General features: G+C 50.4%; 5 protein-coding genes across 6 annotated transcripts; 2 read left to right on the plus strand and 3 right to left on the minus strand.

The window, feature by feature from the left end:
- Positions 1-252: 252 nt before the first annotated feature.
- Positions 253-3,039, plus strand: FVEG_16754 (hypothetical protein). 2 transcript variants are annotated; one of them, XM_018905991.1, is made up of 3 exons: positions 253-880; positions 968-1,246; positions 1,367-3,039. In XM_018905991.1, exon 3 carries the CDS (start codon positions 1,936-1,938, stop codon positions 2,341-2,343), a length of 408 nt encoding a protein of 135 aa, XP_018757302.1. In that variant the 5' UTR covers positions 253-880; positions 968-1,246; positions 1,367-1,935; the 3' UTR covers positions 2,344-3,039. The 2 variants fall into 2 exon arrangements, with proteins under 2 accessions (XP_018757302.1, XP_018757301.1); XM_018905990.1 differs by having other exon boundaries at positions 253-1,246.
- A 5,196-nt stretch (positions 3,040-8,235) lies between these two features.
- FVEG_10199 (hypothetical protein) lies at positions 8,236-13,181 on the plus strand. The gene has a single exon (XM_018899259.1). It carries the CDS (start codon positions 9,484-9,486, stop codon positions 12,457-12,459), a length of 2,976 nt encoding a protein of 991 aa, XP_018757299.1. The 5' UTR covers positions 8,236-9,483; the 3' UTR covers positions 12,460-13,181.
- On the minus strand, positions 8,460-8,746 carry FVEG_16753 (hypothetical protein; the record flags this gene model as incomplete). The annotated part of the gene is made up of 2 exons (XM_018905989.1): positions 8,460-8,484; positions 8,580-8,746. The coding sequence occupies 2 exons, from the start codon at positions 8,744-8,746 to the stop codon at positions 8,460-8,462; spliced, it is 192 nt and encodes a 63-aa protein (XP_018757300.1).
- A 413-nt stretch (positions 13,182-13,594) lies between the features above and the next one.
- FVEG_10198 (ubiquitin-conjugating enzyme E2 D/E) lies at positions 13,595-15,041 on the minus strand. The gene is made up of 2 exons (XM_018899258.1): positions 14,680-15,041; positions 13,595-14,629 (listed from the first exon to the last, which is right to left on the minus strand). Exons 1-2 carry the CDS (start codon positions 14,698-14,700, stop codon positions 14,171-14,173), a joined length of 480 nt encoding a protein of 159 aa, XP_018757298.1. The 5' UTR covers positions 14,701-15,041; the 3' UTR covers positions 13,595-14,170.
- A 493-nt stretch (positions 15,042-15,534) lies between these two features.
- Positions 15,535-18,399, minus strand: FVEG_10197 (hypothetical protein). The gene is made up of 6 exons (XM_018899257.1): positions 18,161-18,399; positions 17,982-18,108; positions 17,802-17,932; positions 17,462-17,742; positions 16,412-17,412; positions 15,535-16,363 (listed from the first exon to the last, which is right to left on the minus strand). Exons 1-6 carry the CDS (start codon positions 18,181-18,183, stop codon positions 15,821-15,823), a joined length of 2,106 nt encoding a protein of 701 aa, XP_018757297.1. The 5' UTR covers positions 18,184-18,399; the 3' UTR covers positions 15,535-15,820.
- Between the last annotated feature and the right edge of the window lie 148 nt (positions 18,400-18,547).

The raw sequence follows: 18,547 nt of genomic DNA on the forward strand, positions 1-18,547 counted from the left end.
TGTGTCTCTGTTGTAAACAACAAGAGAGACGATGCTCGTATACCTCGAGTCTCACCGAGTCAGAAGAATATAATCAACCGTAACCTCCAAAGTCATGTCGTTGCGATAAACTAGGAACATGACAGGATAAAAAAAAACCTTGGGGTGGCCTGAGTTTATCCCCAGACGCTACAGGCGGGGCTGATCCCTGTACGATGGGGTATCGTTGACTAACCTCAATCTCGTTTGCCTTGGAACAAGCCGTGGGGAATAGCCTCCTTCGCAAAGGCCATGTTTAGTTTTGCTTTGCGCCCTGTGAAGTTTTGAAGCAAGTGGTCACGAGCCGGCCTCAGACTCTGACAAATTCCGAAGCCCCGAGTCGAATCGAATAGAATCCACTGTCTTTTTTGTGTTGTGTTTGGTTCTTGGGTAATGAGATCCGGTTGTTGAGTCACCGTGTAGTATTCATGCCATCATTCAGAGGTAATTCAGACTTTTACTGTTGTATTTCTTTTGTTGTACAGCCAATGGACCGAGGTTATCATGACATGACCTTAGAGAAAAAGCGAGATCCTGCTCTTGAGGCTTGGCCTTGTTAGGTTTGCCGCATGCCGCGTGGTACAGACATTGGCATGCAGCAACCGATGATCGTATCAGGCCACCCTGCAACGGCTAATGTTGCTGTATTCGTTGATGATCTTACGGTACTCTGCTCTACTCTGGGTACATGTTCAGTCTTGTCAGTTCTTGGAAACTAAAAGAATCTGGGGTAATGGATGGACAAACGTGGCACTCGTCAGCTAAGATCAACCAAAGTCTTGACAGTTCAACCCCCGAGTGTTGTGCTGTACCCTCGACAACTGGCCAGAAGCCATTGAGAAGATATCATCTCTTTCAAATAGTTTGTAACTCTATTCGTTTCATACACTTCCATTCTCCCTCAAGTCACAGCTCGTTAATGTCTCTACTCAATCCTCTTCATCAGAAGACTTCACAAGCTCATCCAGCCTACGTACCATAAACACCCAAGAAAATATACGTCTCCTACGACAACACCCCCTATCAACCCCAAGAATAAACATCATGACCGTCAGCCATACCCTCAACCTTCCCTCAGCCCTACCCGTTGCGGAGTCCCCCATGCCCTCTGAACCAATTACAACACCATGGCAGGGGTTTTGCGTCTTTTTTTCATGACATCCCCCCTGGGGAAAAAGAGAACGTCTCGTTGTTTATTCCCAAAAACTTTATCTAAATGGGTAGATCGGTGAGTGGACACTGCGTGCGTGGGTAGATCAAGATTAGGATCAAGATCTGATCTGCCTTGGCTAGATCTGTGTGTGCTCGGGTGCATGATCATGAATATGATACTGACTTGTTAGTAAAGGGGATAATGAAGGAGAGGTGCACAGGGAGAAGGGCGGTATCACGAATAAGTGACTTCACAAACACCATCATCACCCAAATCAACCTACACTCAACCATGGCACAACTCAGAGATAGTGACACTCCCAAGCAACAATATCCAGAAATAATTCAATGTGTTTGAAAGATATATGGAGTAAAAAGGAACGTATTGCTATACGATACACGAGTCGCCTCGTAGGTATTACTCGTCACCACCAGCTGTAACCGCCTTGGGCTCTGGGGTCTCAGTAGCAGCAGCAGGCGCCTCAGCAGTCTTGACGCCGTCCTTGGCTGGAGCGGACACATCAGCAGTGTCTTCATCGCCCTCGGCGTCCTCCTCGTCGCCTTCAGCTTCAGCGTCATCGTCGCCTTCTTCCTCCTCTTCCTCTTCCTCCTCGGCGTCGCCATTGGTTTCTTTGGTGTCTGCCTCGGCTGTCTTGCGCTTCTTTACAGGAGGCTCGGCTGAAATGATATGGTCAGCATTTGGCTCGGTATCATAGGCTGGTTGCCAGGCTCTTAGAAGAGACCATGTAACTGGTAAAATGGAACATGAAGGGATGGAAGTATGTGCTGCTGGCGAGCTCTTCCAGAACATCGATGATCACTTACCCTGTGCATCAGCTTCTTCGTCTTCCTCATCTTCCTCCTCCTCCTCAGCATCCTCGTCCTCTTCGCTTTGCTCTTCTTCGTCTGCGGTGGAGACGTACCTATTCACATGTTGTCAGCCAATCGTCATCACCAAAATTCAATCATCAACAACATGCTTCGATCGCGAAATCGCACAACAGCAAACAATACCAAATGCAAGGAGAAACACAATGCGATCGGAAAATACCGCAGCTGACACGTGGGAATGGTTTCAATCGCGAGATAATTCGCATCGCATTGGATCGCATCTTGCGGTGGCATGCGACATCAGCCCTGCGCGCGCATCTTGGTAGGTCGCGCAACGAATAGCGCAACGATAGAAATGCGCGCGATTGGACAATCGGCAGCTCCTCAAAAGACGATCGCAACAAGGTAACATGCAAAAAGGAAGCAAATGGTACTCACTCTTCCTCCTCCTCACCATCATCGTCTTCAGGGAGGGAGACAAGCTCCTCCTCCTCCTCTTGCTTTCTCTTGCGGGACATGGTGATAGTTACTGGTCTGTGTGATGTATGGGAGTCTGTACGATGCGATTGACAAGTTCAGGAGATCAGGGCGCTTCTCTCGGGTGGTAGAGGAGGGTTTTAAGGTAGACAGGGCACAGCACGAGATAGAGAAGCTAGGTAAAGCAAGAATAGAAGAGAGGAGAGGGAAAGAGATCCAGGGGGAGTGGGAACGGCAAAGGGTGGGAGAGGCTGCGCGTGCGCACTACACAAGAGCGAGAGGAGAGGAGCTGGAGCTGGAGGGCGAGAGCAACAGCTACAGTGACAATGGAGCGATAGACAGCCCGAGAGCTTGCTTGTGTGAGAGCTCTCAATCCAGCCAATTGCGGCTTTCACAGTCATCCCAACATCACTGGATACACTCCATGGCACTATGTACGGACATCACTAACAAGACTCGTGTATGAATACATGGGAATGCAAGGAAACAATACGACGCCCAGAGGTACAGTCCCACGAGCCTGTCATCTAAGGATGGATTGGGTGGCCCAGCAATGGTGTGGACAAGCTACCCGGAGGTAAGCTACCTACCTTACCTTACCTTGCCTTGCCATGCCATATTACGCTGCTGCTGCAAGGCAAAAAGCTTTCTGGCCGCTTGCGAACCACCAGATCAGGTCCGATCAGGGCGACCAAGACGCGCAACAGACGTGCGTCCAATCAAGAGAGAGCTAGCCGAGTTTATCTGCTGCTATGTGCCCGGAAAGCATCGATGGCTGTTGGCTTCTCGGATTTGGGTTTTGCCTCTCCCGTCTTAGTACAAAGGCACAAGAGGAGAAGGAACTGTAAAGAAACGCGAAAGGCGGGGGAATGCCCGCAGGCTTGAGGAGAGAGTGAGGGAGGAAGAGAGCTTGGGGGGCGCCAGTTGACTTCCGTCCAAGTGGCTGGGCAAACAAACAGCTTTGCCGGATATGTGACGTAGGACTTTCGCATTGTAGCCCAGGCTCGCTCAGTGTTGGGTGGAAGTGTCTCGGAAATTCATTCTCGCCGGGAAGTTGAACGAACTGGGTCCTTTTGTTTGCTATTGCCTTTCTTCCGCCCTTATTTCGTTTAATGAGGTGCTGTACAGAGTAAATTCATGGAACCAACGTGAGAAAGGCACAGTGCAATGATTTTCCGTTCTGGTTTCTGTCCTCGAGGGGCTGATACATGCCCTTGTCAGCAGCTATCGAGTCAACAACAAGGACGAACGGAGCTCTCTTTCAAGCTCTGTAACATCTCACTTCTCCAAGAGCTTGGGGGAAGCTTGGACCTCATTCACTCTGGCAATAAGTAAAACCGGGAGCGGATGACGGCGCAGGTTTCTCCGGCTCGTAATACTTCAAGGATGATGCGCAGGTGAGACGAGTGCCCCTGAACAGAACCGACGTCGGCGTCGGAGGGTTCGGTGGTGCGGCCGAAACACAGTTGGCGTCATCGAAGAGTGATATGATGAGGAGCTTGATGTCCGGTCACGTGTCGTGGTGGTCCATGCTTCAGTGTGAGCTACCCTAGAGCCCTCATCAGAATGTTGGTTTGGGAGTTTGGATTCGTGGGTGCGCTCAAAATTGACGGCCTTTTTGGTGACATGTTCTTTTTGGTAATTACTTTCTTCCTTTTGCCTTTGTTTTGATAACAATTCTTGCGCGCCCTGGCACGTGAGGTTGTCGCCGCTCAGCTGCATGACATTACGATTTGCCCTTCAAAGCTTACGGCCATGTGCTTGATTCCGCGCCTCTCGCTGGCTGGACGACGAGACCAAAATCCTGATATTACTCAAAGAAGAGTATTGAAATGATCAATGCAAGAGTTTGATATCGGAATAAGGGAAGGGAAGGCAAAAAGCAAAGAGACATGGACAGTCTCAGGTCTGAGCGGAGACAATGTCTTGCTCTCCCTGCTTCCGTCCCGTGTTTCCGCCTGCCCTTTTCTCACTGGCGTTGTTTCCAGTTGATGTCGATCTCAACATTGCATGAATAGTTTATTTTGGAAGACTACAGTGGCTTAAAGAACAATTGACTCTGAGTATTGCAGCTGTATCAAGTCACGGGTTATTTGATGCATTCAGATATCCGTAAGGTATCATCAGGTCCCGGGTAGGCCGCCAGGTCGCTCAATATGTGACCAGAAATCCCAGAACCCTGGACTCCAGGCTTATAATGGTAATACCAAGCCACGATAACCAAAGTAAATTGAAGACCCTTCATTTGGATTTCGTACTGAAAGACATGACGACTGACACGTCCGTTCCCGAGCGAATCGGGGTTGCACGGAATTCAGCTGAAATACCCTGAACTCGGCCACGACCCTTTTGCATTCACTTCGAGTCTAGCTTCACCTCAACTGTCTCTACTATCGAGAGGCCAAGACGGGAACCGTTGTCTTCGCCTGCGCAATCTGGATCTCTTGAACGAGACCAGACCCTTCAGTATTGAACGAGGCGTGATCCGCTGGATTGCTAGTTCGGGGTGGCTGCGCCTCGGTCATCATATCAAGACACGACACGGACGCGCGTGGTAGAGCGTTTTGTTTGTATTTGCATAAACAGAATATGTCACTCTTCCCTGGACGACGGGCGGGTGATGACGACGGGGGAACAGATCATGACCCGGTGGTTCGGAGTGGGCATGTGTAATTTGGACGTTACCGAAATGAGCTTCGGCATCTAGTATGGATCTTAGAAACATGCTTGATTTCTTGTGCAATTCACCACGCTGTCTCACGTGCTATTAACGCATGTCTTGTGTAGTCTCTTAACTGGAATGCGAAATCTCATATCATGAGGACGTCTGATTACACCTACATCGATGGGATACGCAACTATGACGAGCTACTGTTTAAGCCTTGCGATCCTTCAATTAATCTGTGCTCAGCAATTGTCAGCATACGTATGTACTCAAATGCTAGCAAGCCTCCTTCGCCTAAAAGATGCACTTGTCGATGGATGCCTCGTGCTTGACGCTCATCCCATTGACAAGGTTTCCACTCAAAAAGCGGGGAGTCTAAGCCGACTTCTTCAAAGGGTTCCAGAAGAACGCGCTCTGTTGGTGACCAAGTCACGTCAAGGCCAGTCTTACAGTATTTCCGATCACTGCACACAAGCTTAGGCTAAGGTCATGTTATGTTTACTTTTTAGACTTTGTAGCTGCAGAACAGAGAGATTAGCAGAGCCTTAGATGCCCCCGCATGAGTGGTATTTCTTTACTGAGAAGGAGTTTGTAAAACGTTGAGGTTTCCTTTTTGTCAGGCTATCTCGCCACGCTGAAGTCATTCTTACACTGAAAGATTCCCCTGAAGCCAGTGGAGATTGTCAAGAAATCGTCAAGCGCAAGGCAGACGCAGAGATTCTTCTGTTGACGAGACGAAATAATCACGGAGCACGGAGCGAGACGAGTTGACAGTTACATAATCCCTGCGTGTCATCTCGATTCCAGTAGATCCAAGAATTCGAACTCGACCAGAAGCTCACCGGAAGCAACAAGGGTCAATTGGATCCCACCAGAGATGATCAGTCTTCCATCCGCATAAAATCGATTTCAAATCGCTGGGGACACTGACTGTAGTAATGCAATCGTGATAAAATCGAGATTGGTCAGGTAACCCGCGCGGATTCATCCATCCATCCATTCATATTATTACGGTACGTCAGCAGCGCTATGCAACACAACACGGCCCCAGGAACATGGACTCGGTGCACTTGGGTTAACTTAGCCTGGTTAAGTTCGCTAGGATCATGGATGGATGAATAAACGGCTAAATATTTCTTTGTTTTGTGCCTTGGAAGCTGTTCTCTCATCGACGTAATAGCTGATGGATAATATCGTGGATACGACCTGAAGCCATTTCATTAATTTCCAAATGTTTGGCTTAGCTAAAATGTATGGGGATAGAAAAGAAAAAAGCAGGGAGGGTTGCATGGTGTCCCTGCAGCGGAATAAGATCCAGGTACCAACCCGTTGTAATTGGCTGCCTTTTTTCTCACCCCATCCACTCTTGATCTGTCTTTTGACGCCATCAAATGGCCTGCTCTCTAATGCTGCCTCCAAGGCAGAATAAGCCTTAGCAGAGCCTTTTTCAACACTAGCAGAAGAAAAAAAAGGGAGATGACTACCCGATGTGGGTAATCTATCAGTCGGGCATCCAGTCCGCGACGCCGCTTGTGTTCCTTTTGGACTGACGGAGAGACGTTAACGTAGACGGGAGGAACCCGTTGAGACGGTGCAGCGCCTTTGGGTCGGGCCCCTTTGCCGGAGGATGAGCTAACGAGAATTAGAGAGACGGGCTTGAGACGGTGGTTTTCAAAAACCTCTCTACGCGAACAGATGCATATTATTCGGATTGCCTACTATGGATATCTTTTGTCTTTTCTACCTGTGAGAAATCCCTTTCGTCCAATGAACTGCTGAGGTGGTGGTGCCGTCGCTGCGTCGCAACTCAATGGCTTCAACTTGTGCTCAGAGGCTGTTTTGGTGAGAGGGGCAAGTTTAATGAAGGCACGAACCCCAATGAGGCTTGAGTGAATGAGACGAACATAAGGGATGAAAAGTATGTATATGTTGCGTGATATTATATGCTGCCTCTAAGATATAGTCGATGCAGGCCATCATCATAGCGGCACTATAGTGTAGATGATATGGACTGCGGTATGTGAGAAGTGACAGTCTATGGCTGCTTTGCTCATGATCTCCTGCTCGTACAAGCCAACCCTGCACCTCTTTTTTGAGATTCATCACAAACACCAGATCGTCTGGATTGCCTCTCTGCCTTTCGGTGTGGTTCATGTTACGTTGGCTAAGACTGTTTTATCCAGAAACGCGTTTCCTCCCTTCTGTTTGAACATCCTCGGATTCACAAGCACCGTTTTCGCATATGACATGAGCCGTTAGAACAGAACCCCTGTTTCTCACAAGCCTCTCAGTATGATAATTAACACCACTAGGCATATTCCTCCATGATTACGCCATTGAACCAACCAATTCGATCTTGACTGACTGACTGACTGAATGTTTCTCTCTATTCTCCCAAACCTGGTTCCATGAAATCATCCTTGCTCTCATTCCCAGACCCAGACCCCCCGCCATCCCCTCCAGGCCTGTTTAGGTCAACTGACTCGATATTGGGCCCCCCTCTCACCAGCAATTTAGCGTGCGAAAAAAGAGACCTTCCCAGCTGAAAGGGACCCAGCAAAAGAACCAGAGTTGCTTCCCCGGGGACACCATTCGGCCAATGGGTGTTGTCTGTGACCTCTTGGTCGGCTCATTTTCGTCTTGGTCATAGATCGGGGACAGACTTGAGAGAAGAAAGAGGGTGTCCAACGAGATAGACCAAACGGAAAAGACGCCGCAAAAGCAGGGTGAGACCGTGAGAGTGAAAGTGGAAGTGAAAGCCACGAGGCATGCATGTGCCGCAGACCACCCATACAATCCAGCGGTCACAGTCGTACAAATCACATTGAATCTTAGCTTGGAGGGCCTCGTTCGATCTTTTTTGTCAACCTCGCGCCCCTTCCATTGCTCCCAGGAACCTACCTACGCAGGTGGTGGATGCAACCACCATTGGCCATTGGATTTTTACTTTTGATGTGCTTCTTGGGTCTCGTCTCGTTTCTTCTTTTCCCCGCGCCACCTGCTACTGCAACTGCGACTTTGTGGCTCTTCTGATTGAGTCCAGTCGCTCTCCCTTGTCTCATTTCTCTGTTCCTTGGATTTCTCTCCGTCGGGGGCTGTCCACTCCGCCCAAGACAAGACTTTTTTTGTCTAATATACTACTATACTCCCCCGTTTGAACAAACAAGAACAAAATAAATGCACGATCCAAGCTTCGTCCCTCCCTCGAACTTATTAGCTTCTCGACTTCCAAGTTTGCAAATCGATTCAACCTCCGATTCTCGGTTCAATCACTCGTTTGGGTACATCTCGTCTCCCTTTAGAGCCGGAGTTCTCATTACAGCGGCGCCCAAGCTCCCCTGCTGGTGCTGTTAGCGACGAATTAACCCCCTGTCGGCTGGTTTTTGGGCCTGGGCTGGGGCTGCGGAAATATCCTTGTCCTCGAAATTCAACCTACCCGCCCTGCCAATCCAATCCGGCTTCCCCGTCCCTGTACAGAAAGTTAACGCTCCGTGCAGGGTGCTGGCTGTGCTTCCTTTGCGTATTTGCGAGTTTTTCGCTCTTAATGTGCTCTTGGACCTGGACTTGGACTTGAACTTGGACCTGAGCACAGGCTGAAGCCATTCATTTGTTCTTCTCATCACTTTCGAAGCTGGAACTGGATGCCGGCTGGGTTGTTTTGTCTGTGTCAAGACGAAATTCGGCGTCCTTTCTTTTAACCTAACCGTGGGGTCCATCGCTCGACGCCCATCATTTTCCACAGGAATCATACAGCCCACACCGAATCCGCCTTTTCTCCAAAGACCGACTCTTTCTCACATTCGTTCTTCAACACTGGATCGACTTCTTGGTTAGATAGCTGTGCTTGTGACTTAGGTTCTCGCCATCATTTTTTGTGCGGCTTGTTTCGAAACTCTGGAACGATACTCGAACCCTCGCCCACGAACCGCCGAAACCTTCACTCCCAAAGCAACCATCTCTTTTTGCTTCTGACCCGGCCTTTGCCCAAATTCCAGTTGCAGATCGAATATCTTGTTCTAGAACCGACAGCAATGGCCAAGAGCTACTGCTGCATTTTCTTAAATACGATCTCTTCATCTTCAGATATCTGCGCTGCTACGGTCGGCGCACCTTGCCGGAGGACGCAGTACAGTGACTAACTGAACGAACGTTACCAACCGCATCACCGACGAAACGACGAACACGACCAGAAAAAAAAAAAATCGATACCCTTGCACACAAACCGAAACCCCGTTTTGTATAGCAAATCTATTCCTGCCCGCTGGGCGACCATAGTTTTTGCCAGCCTCTGGCGCCCAGCAGCAGCATCCTGATCCCACACCTGTCAAGTGCATCACACCATGGCTCCCCTTGCTATTTCTGTACCCGACGCTCCGGGTTCACCAAATGCAACCCGAGGCAAGTTTGCCTTATATGGTAATCGACAGCGGGATAGTGAGAACAGCAGCCTTGCACCAGGGACCTCGACAAGTGATGCATCACCTTATGCATCGCCTATGACTTCACCATCAATGTCTCCGTTAGCATCTCCTCGGGTTCAGATAGTGCCGTTTGGATCCGCCTACCGCCATACTCGCCAACCCTCTGATGAGTCTCTGTCACATTTACCTCCTCTGCCAGTTTCACCACGATGGGATTCGATGTCAAACCCTTCAAGATTTATTCTTGGACAGTCAATATCACAGCGAGCAGGATCACCATTTGACTCTCCGCACTCGCCGTCACCTTTAAGCTACGACACTGCGGCAAGCACTCCTGTGGAATCTCGAAACACGTCTCCGACATTTCTGACATCCAAATCGTCACTGGCTGACCTGCGCGCCTACGACAGCCTGCCACCCACCGTGGAGAACTTCTCGCGGCCGCGGAAGCAAAGTATCCGCCAGCCAATGACAGACGCGGCTAAGCCACGCCCAGTCCACAGCACCCTGGCTACCGCTACCGCTACCGCTACCGCTACCGCGACTGCGACCGCTACATCGCCCTCTACCCCCGGCCTCAATCCCGCCGACCAGTACCTCGAGCTTGTATCACCTTCGCAACATCCCTTATGGCCTGCTCCTCCACGTCCCCGCGGTCCTTCAGTTTCATCCTGTCAGTCTTCATCTACTTACCACTCGGTCCTTTCTCCACCTTCCAACGACTTTTATGAGCCTCGAGCGCCCCGTGCTCGGACGGCCAATGGTGCGACAGCTTCCGCCGCACGGCCACCATTAAGCTACTCCAACCCGGGGTCGGCCTCACCGAGCCCTGTCGTCGCCCCGTGGATGAGTGGTGAAGAATTTAGATCGAGCTTTCGCTCCCAACTCACAGAATCTACTGCTCCAGGAACTGCAGTAACTGAGAGAAGTAGCGTCCTTACAAAGGACAGCTCCGTTACATCGTTATATCCGAGCCCTGAAGGCGAAGGGGAGCAGGAAGCCAACCCTGAAAACGACAACGACAACGACCCCGAGCACGACGAACCGAGCCTTGAGGATGTTATGGGCATGTACGAGCAAGGTTTCGACGACGACGAAGACGACGTGCACTACCCTGATTATCACAACAGAAATTCTCGCCCCGTGACATCAACCTCAGACATGGATCAGCGACACAGCATCAGAGACGATGCAGATGACGAGGACTTCCCTCAACGCAAGGTACAAGAGTCCAACTCGACCCTTGACATGGAGATCCGAATGTCCAAGATGATCTTCACCCACCCTGCCTTCACATCATCAGTACCTCATATCGCGGAAAACTACGGTCGCGGAATGAACGAAAAGCGAGATTCAGCCAAGTCATTGGACTCTGAGCCTTCTCTTAATGAACAACTTTCTTCTGCTGTCGAACCAACACCTACAAGCGCACCACCCGTCTCCGCGCCCCTCTCACCTGTTCGTGAACCTTCCGAGCGACCCGAAACCCCTGAATCTGGACGCAATATGGGCTACGCTTCGGAGCCCGCACCTGAACCAACACCGACAGCAGCACCCGCACCCATTCCAGGGCCTCAGCCTGTACCTGAACCAGTATCCGCCCCTCCACCACCTGTTATTGCACCTGAACCCGTCCAGCCCGAGGACCCTGGCGCTCGTGACCGATACGGCTTCAAGAAGGAGAACCAGTACGTCACGCGGCAGCAATACGATGCCTGGAATGCTGGATACACCGAGTACCTGGCACGCCGTCGGAAGAAGTGGAATGCCTACCTCAAGGATAATGCTCTCATGACAGATCACCCCAACCGATTCCCTGCTCCCAACGCAAAGACGAAGCGCTTTGTTCGCAAGGGCATTCCTCCCGAATGGCGCGGTGCAGCTTGGTTCTACTACGCTGGTGGCCCCGCCATTCTGGCAAAGCACTCGGGTCTCTACGATAAGCTAACAACTAAGCGAGCTAAGGACGTTGATGCTGAGGCTATCGAGCGAGATTTGCATCGGACATTCCCTGACAACATTAAGTTCAAGCCTCCCGGCGGGATGGACACGGCATCAAGCAGCGCTAGAGAAAGCCAGTCAACAATGTCGGACTCTACTCGGGGATCCAGCCCAGCGCCTCCCAATGTGGACGGAGAGACACCAATCATCACTTCTCTCCGCCGCGTCCTTCATGCCTTTGCTGTCTACAACCCTCGAATCGGATACTGCCAGAGCTTGAATTTTCTTGCCGGTCTTCTTCTTCTGTTTGTCGATACCGAGGAGCAGTGCTTTTGGCTTCTCAATGTCATTACACGCATCTACCTCCCCGGCACCCATGAGATGAGCCTCGAGGGATCCAAGATTGATCTGGGCGTTCTCATGACTGAGATGCGTACCTCCATGCCTGCTGTATGGGACAAGGTCGGCGGTGAGCTTGAGGCTGATCCCAACTCACGGCCCTCGACAAGCAAGTCGATCCGCCTCACTCGCTCGCGTCGCAAGGAACTCGCACGCATGTCAACACCAACTGACCGACTTCCACCAATCACTCTTTGCATGACGGCCTGGTTCATGAGTTGCTTCATCGGCACGCTCCCGATTGAGACCACTCTCCGGGTGTGGGATGTCTTCTTCTACGAGGGCTCCAAGACCCTGTTCCGCATTGCACTGGCCATCTTCAAGCTAGGCGAGAGCGAGATTCGGGCTGTAGCCGATCCTATGGAGATGTTTGGTGTTGTGCAATCGATGCCACGCCGACTGATCGACGCTAACGCCCTTATGGAGGCTTGCTTCAAACGACGGAATGGCTTCGGGCACCTCAGCCAGGTCCAGATTGACGAGAAACGCCAACAACGACGAGCTAAGGCGCAGCTGGATCGAGTCCGTCAGGGCAAGACATGGAACGTCGGATAGGCGGAGTTAGAGGACAGCCACCACTGTCTACCCCAACCCGAAACACCAGGAAATTAAACATCTGAGCCGCGTCAACATCATCACATCATCTCGATTCCTTCAACACTCCTTCAATATCTCCTTTTACTATCTCACTTCTTTCTCATTTCGGTACACCCTGGCTCGCACTGAAACAGGTGTGAGCCACCGAACCTTATCATGGAATGGCGTTTCAATGGAAGGCATGGTCTATTTCTCGATTTAGCCGGCATTGTGTCTTCGTTTTTCTTTATTCACTTTCATATTCAACCTTCCTTTCAAAATTTCCTTTATTTCATTTTCAGCATACCCCAACATCTGGGGGAGCTCATTTACAATGTCTCAAAGCAGCGGGGAGGGATCAGCGTTGGACGGCTGGAATGTACAGGATGGAATGGAACCTAAAAAAGGAAACACTGTTTTATACTTGATGACGATGGTTTACGGCTGCATTGCGACAAGACAAGAAAAGCACCACCAACCTCACAGCACTCTTGTAGGGAAGGAAAACGACTTCCTACGGATGGAGGTATGGCTAGGATGCAAAGGACTGGCAAAGCCAGGCGGTGTCTGGTTTTCATATAGATGGGGGGGAAAATTACGTATGAACTGGGTAGAACCTTATTGTCGAGGAGTAGATTTGGGGGATAACCTTTTTTGATACCCTAATGGAATGAAAGATAATTACATGACTGTTCTGTTCGTTCTCTTTGGCTACGCGCGTGGTCTGTTGATGTCTCACCCTTGTCTACACGCTTCGATCTGTCTGAGACAGAGATGATCGGGGTATTTACTCGTGATGAATGGTAATGTCTCATGATGAGTCTTGTGAGCATGGCCAAAGTGAGACAAACATTAGCCATGTTGCGCTGAAATAACTGAGAAGGGGAGAATAGGTATGCTGACACTTACACTGATCTCGAGAATGGAGTCTTGTAAGTAGGATGCAAAAAACAAAGCGTCAAAAGCTAGCGTTGTATCATTTGGGACTAAGATCCAACTTCAGCTACGGTTGCTTCAATCAACAACGAGTTTCATGATATTGTCAGGCTCGCCCTTGAGAAATGTTACGTATATAATAGCACGTCTTTTACCATGCTACCAAAGGATTGGCGAAGATGACCTGATATGCACGAGTCCACGCTGATCTGGAGGACTTCATGATTGGAGAGAAGTCGCCTTTCGCCGCTGTAGTTCATGTGTATTTTCATTTCCAATAATGATATACTGATAGAAAGCCCGAAGAGGCATACGATACATCCTGTGCGTTCGCTATTCCATTTAGCTCATCTCGCCCTTTTCAAGCATTCGCTACAAAATTCAAAAGAACCTAGCAAGACGCCTCCCGATGCGACGCAACCAGTTTCTGAACCATCGTCGCTATTGTTGCTCCCCCTCCGCCTGGTCAGCCGATTCGACGATATCTTCCACTTCACCAGCCCGGAGTTGTTCCTGTTCTCGTTGTCTTAATTGATTCCCCCATTCTTTCCCATGCCTCTACTCCTTACTCTAGACTTAGATCGTCCAAAGGCACTCCGGGGTGCACTATTCTAGGGTGTGTAACGTGTGTCAGGCTTGCTACGACTGCTGCATGTGGTCTGAAATACAATTGAGGTGCAGGAGCGGTAGGCGCAGGCGTACTGAAAGGTCCTGGCACTACGACGCCGCGCCCGTTGTTTCCAAGACTGCCAATCTAGGCAACCGGAGGGAAGTCAGGCGAACCCATTGCATACAGCTCAACATGTTTCTTGGCGTTTTTCGTAAACTCGGCACGGTTGTTTTGATACTCTTGAGCAATTCGCTCCTCGAGGGGGTCGCCGATCTGGGGCTCCTCCAGGAGGTTGCGAAGGCCCTCGAGAACAGCGCGGAGCTGTGTGCTGGGTTTCCAAGCTTCGGGCTTGAGTAGGCCAAGGCAGATGTTGCCCTGGCCGTCGTTTGTGACGTTGGGGTGGTAAATTCGAGTGATGAACTTGACGACAGGCGGCTTGAAGGGGTATTCAATTGGCAGGGTCAGGACGATTCCGAATTTGCCTGGGTGGTAGGGAGTTGACTCAGGTGCCGTGAGCGTAACATGCCAGGTGTAGATGGTCTCATCAGGAGGGAGGGAGACAGAGAAACCTTCAGGCGGGTTCTGGGAAATCTCGCCGAATTCCTAGAATATGTTAATCGGTGGTATTGGGGATGGAAAGGAGGAGGGTTTACCTTTGTGATACGTTTGGACATAGTGGGACGATGTAGCTATTGGCTAGCTTGTGGATGGGAGATGATGGTGTGTCTCTTGTTCACTTGCGGGGCTATTCTCTTTTATGGTGTCGGTATTGAGAAAGAGTTGAGCAATAGACTGTTTGCGTGATGTAGATGTTGAAGTTGAAGTGGAAGCAGGAGGTAGAAGGAAAGGAAAGGTGAGGTATGACGATCGATGGTGGGGTACTGCACCTTGCGCTTGGAGGCAACAGCTCTCGATGTACCTACGAAGCTTAGCGTACCTACCTTAGCTGTAATCCATCCCCCAAAAAGCAAAAAGACTTCTGATGCTAAGCCCAGGCTGCCAAGATTAATTGGTCTTAATAACTACTAAAATATACTAAATTTGCCTAATTCTTTTCCAACTGAGAATAAAGATCTTAAGGATTTTGCCTCCGTTCTCAAGCTTCTGTGGGGCTGCCTTCTTGGTGGAACGTAGTGGAGCAGTCAAGGTCAAGCCATGAGCATGAACCTGTATGTTGCTTCAAGAAGGCACCTCCGTTACCATGGATATAAACGGGAATCTAGAAGAAATGCTCTTAGAAACGCAGAATACTGTGCTGCAGGTGAGTGTTGAAAGGGTAAAAAAAAGAAGAGATGTGCTGCCTTGCTCTATTACGCCAAGATATTGGACAAGATTCAGACAGACTCGACTCTAACAAACAGTAGAGAGAATGCAAGTAATCGGATATAGAGTTAAAACAGATCTACGTTAGCAGAGTTTGGCTGCCGGGGCACAGCAGATAAAGCACTCTGTCTCTCAAGAGGAGACCACTGTCACCCATGGATGAGAAGGGATCTAGCCTAAGAGCATCAGGCATCGTAGCTGTTCAACATAGAATCAAGTCATAGCAGCTTTAAACCGAGAACAACCCAATCGCTGAGGGACATGCTGCTCATACAAATACAAATCGCATTGCTATTCTTCAAACACTGAATCACACATCACCCAGAAACTCCCTGAACGAAACTTTTACCCTACCAAGGACTTGAATCGTCAATTAGCTTGCTTCCTATACCACGCACGCATCTCCCCAATGTATATCTAAACATCCATCATCCACAAACATCCTTTTGAAACAGACCATATCGCTCAGTCCTAACCGTCGGTACCGCTGCTCCTGAATGTTGCGCACAGCGCAGCATAGTGATGTGTGAGATCCAGCACATTCTGCGGCAAGCTGGTAGCTTGAATGATGCTACGGACCTTCACTGCTCCCTCGTCCTCGATCAGAGTCCGTATCGTGTGCAGCAGCTCGGGGCTGAACTCGCTGTACCATCGGTACTGCCATGTCACTAGTCGGATGACGGACGCCACAGTCTCTCTTGTGCTCTTAGTTTTCTCAAAGACACGAAGGATGCCGGCGAGGGCCTTGGGGCTGAATCGGATTGATAGGCAGGCGCGATACGCCTCGACAGCTTCGTCGACGTGCTGAAGACGCTCGGCGAGAGAACCGAGGATCTCCCACTCCTCTGCCGACTTCTTGTACTGCATCTGCTGGGCGCGGTACTGGGCCATCTGGGTACGCCAGATTGTGTAGACACGGAGGTCCTCGTAGAGAACCATAAACAGGCTGTCTAGCCAGCGCTCACAAAGGCGCTTGGTGTTGAGCTTGGACAGATGCTCATCATTCTTGGTTGTCTGTGGATTGTTAGCTTCGGTCTTGCAGGGGGTGGAAATAAAGCCTACCTCACTGTCCGCCTTTGCTTCGCCTGGGTCGATGATATTAGAAGGCTTCTCGATCTTATCCTGTTCGCTGGTACCGTTGGTGGCAGGGACCTCACCAGCTTCCTCAGCTTTGGAAGCGGCCTCATCAAGCTTCTCAACCTCTTCGTCCTCAGTCTCTTCATCTTGGTTGACAGTCTGATCAGGTGTACCCCGTAGACCATCTGTGCTAGGAGTTCGCTTTGCCGAGGAGGCAGGCTGAGTAGCCTCCTGCTTCTCTGAGCGGTACTCATCCTCCATCACAAATACATTACTCCTGATCTTCAGAAGCTGGTCCCAACCAATCTTGGCAGTCATCTCGGTCAGAATATCGTACGCTTTCTTAAAAGTGCCCCTGTAGGATGCCGCTCGCAGGTTGAGCAAGCTAGGGTCGACCTGTTCTGAGTATCGCGACTCGGGCTCGCTGTCAATCTCATCAAGGCGAGTTTCAGGGAGAGTTGGCAAGTGGACTTCCTTCGGTTCTGGCATCAGGGGTGTGTCCTTGTCTTGGTAGGTGAACATAGGGCATGAGTTGAGAATGGTAAGCGCATTGTCCCAATCTTCCATGGCTACATATACCTGGGCCAGTCTCGCCCAGGTGCTGAACTCGGTCGGGGCGGCGACAGTAGCGCGATCCGCGCAACCAAGAGACATCTTCAGCCTTTCGTCTCTGAGCTCAGGTGTTGGGGCACTCTTGGCCTTGTGCAACAGGAATTCAGCTTGTGTGTCGAGCATGACATAGTCCATGGGAGTTTCTTGCAAAGATTGGTGAAGCGTTCGGACGCCAGCAACCTCCTCGTGTCCCATGAACATGACCTTCGCTAGTAGGGATGATACCTCGACGCTTTGCGTTCGAAGCTTCTCAAACAAGTTTATTCCAGAGGCATAGCGTCCGGTTGTCTCGAGATACTTGAGCAGACCCGTAGTTAGGTGATTCGACACGTTGGTAGGCACCTGAACCACAGAATCGGAACCCAGCTGCCATCCTAGGAAGTTGGTTAGCTTATGTAGAGTAGCCAGTTTGGGGTGGCATACCCCTGAAGAAGAGCTGTTCTGCGGCATGGAGGAAACGATGCTCGGTTTCAGTGTTTGTAACAGGATTGAATCTTCGAACACCCATAATCTTTCGAATGGTATCACCGCTACCATCGTCTGCGTATGAGTAAGCTCGAAGAACACTGCATAGATAAGTCTCCAGCCAAAGCTCCTCGGATGCCTTCCTCTTCTCGCCTCGTTCGTCAACGCAGTAGCTTTCTACGGTTCCGGGGATCGATACGTGCACGCGCATGTCGAGTCGCGAGAAGGCATTGTAGCAGCTATTCAGAGTTAGGACCTGTAATCGCGAATGCAGAGGCGCATAGGCGTCATGACGTACCAGTAGACACCCTCGACAATCTTGTTTGTCGCATTTGGCCCGGATTCTTTGTAGGTCAGGGTATTAATATATGCTGCTAGACTCGCAGAAGAGGATGCATCGACACCGGTAACATGGTGGTAGACGCCAGTCTTTAAGAAGTCAGTTCCTGGTCTCCCTTGCGCCGAGGAGCTTGCATACCTGTTTAGCTGGGTTTCGCACGGCATGCTTGAGAAGATGGACGAGATCGGGAGGACCAAGTTCTCTTAAGCCAGAGAGGGATTCGGTTCGTGCATCGATCGACTCGTGGAGGATCTCCTCGGTGATTCTATCTCGAGATTAGCTATATCAACGCCAAGGATATCGATGGTGTTGCGCACTCAGGGACCGCTGGCGCGACCATGACGACGAGCTCCTCGCGAACCGCTAATGGAAATCAGAGTCGAAATTGTAGCGAGGATTGTCGAAATTGACTCGTCCGGGGAATAAAGAGGGGAAAAGTCGAGGTCGGTTGCGATCTCTTTGTTCTCGAATCGAGAACGAGAACAGCGGAGCTGGCGTAAGATGTTGAAGCCAACCGTTGGTTGCTGGTCCCTCCCTAAGATCTGGCCTTGCTCCTTGCTCTCCTTGATAGCTGGACCGGGAGCTACGTACTGAGTTAGTCCAGGCCACGTTAGGGGCCGTGCAGCTCAAAAACACCGCCACATCCACGTGCTCCTACCGCAGCAAACCGAGTCTCTATGTGGCGTAATGGGGCTGAAATGATC

The sequence above is a fragment of the Fusarium verticillioides genome, chromosome 9 (genome assembly GCF_000149555.1).
Source record: "Fusarium verticillioides 7600 chromosome 9, whole genome shotgun sequence".
NCBI classification, from domain to species: domain Eukaryota; kingdom Fungi; phylum Ascomycota; class Sordariomycetes; order Hypocreales; family Nectriaceae; genus Fusarium; species Fusarium verticillioides.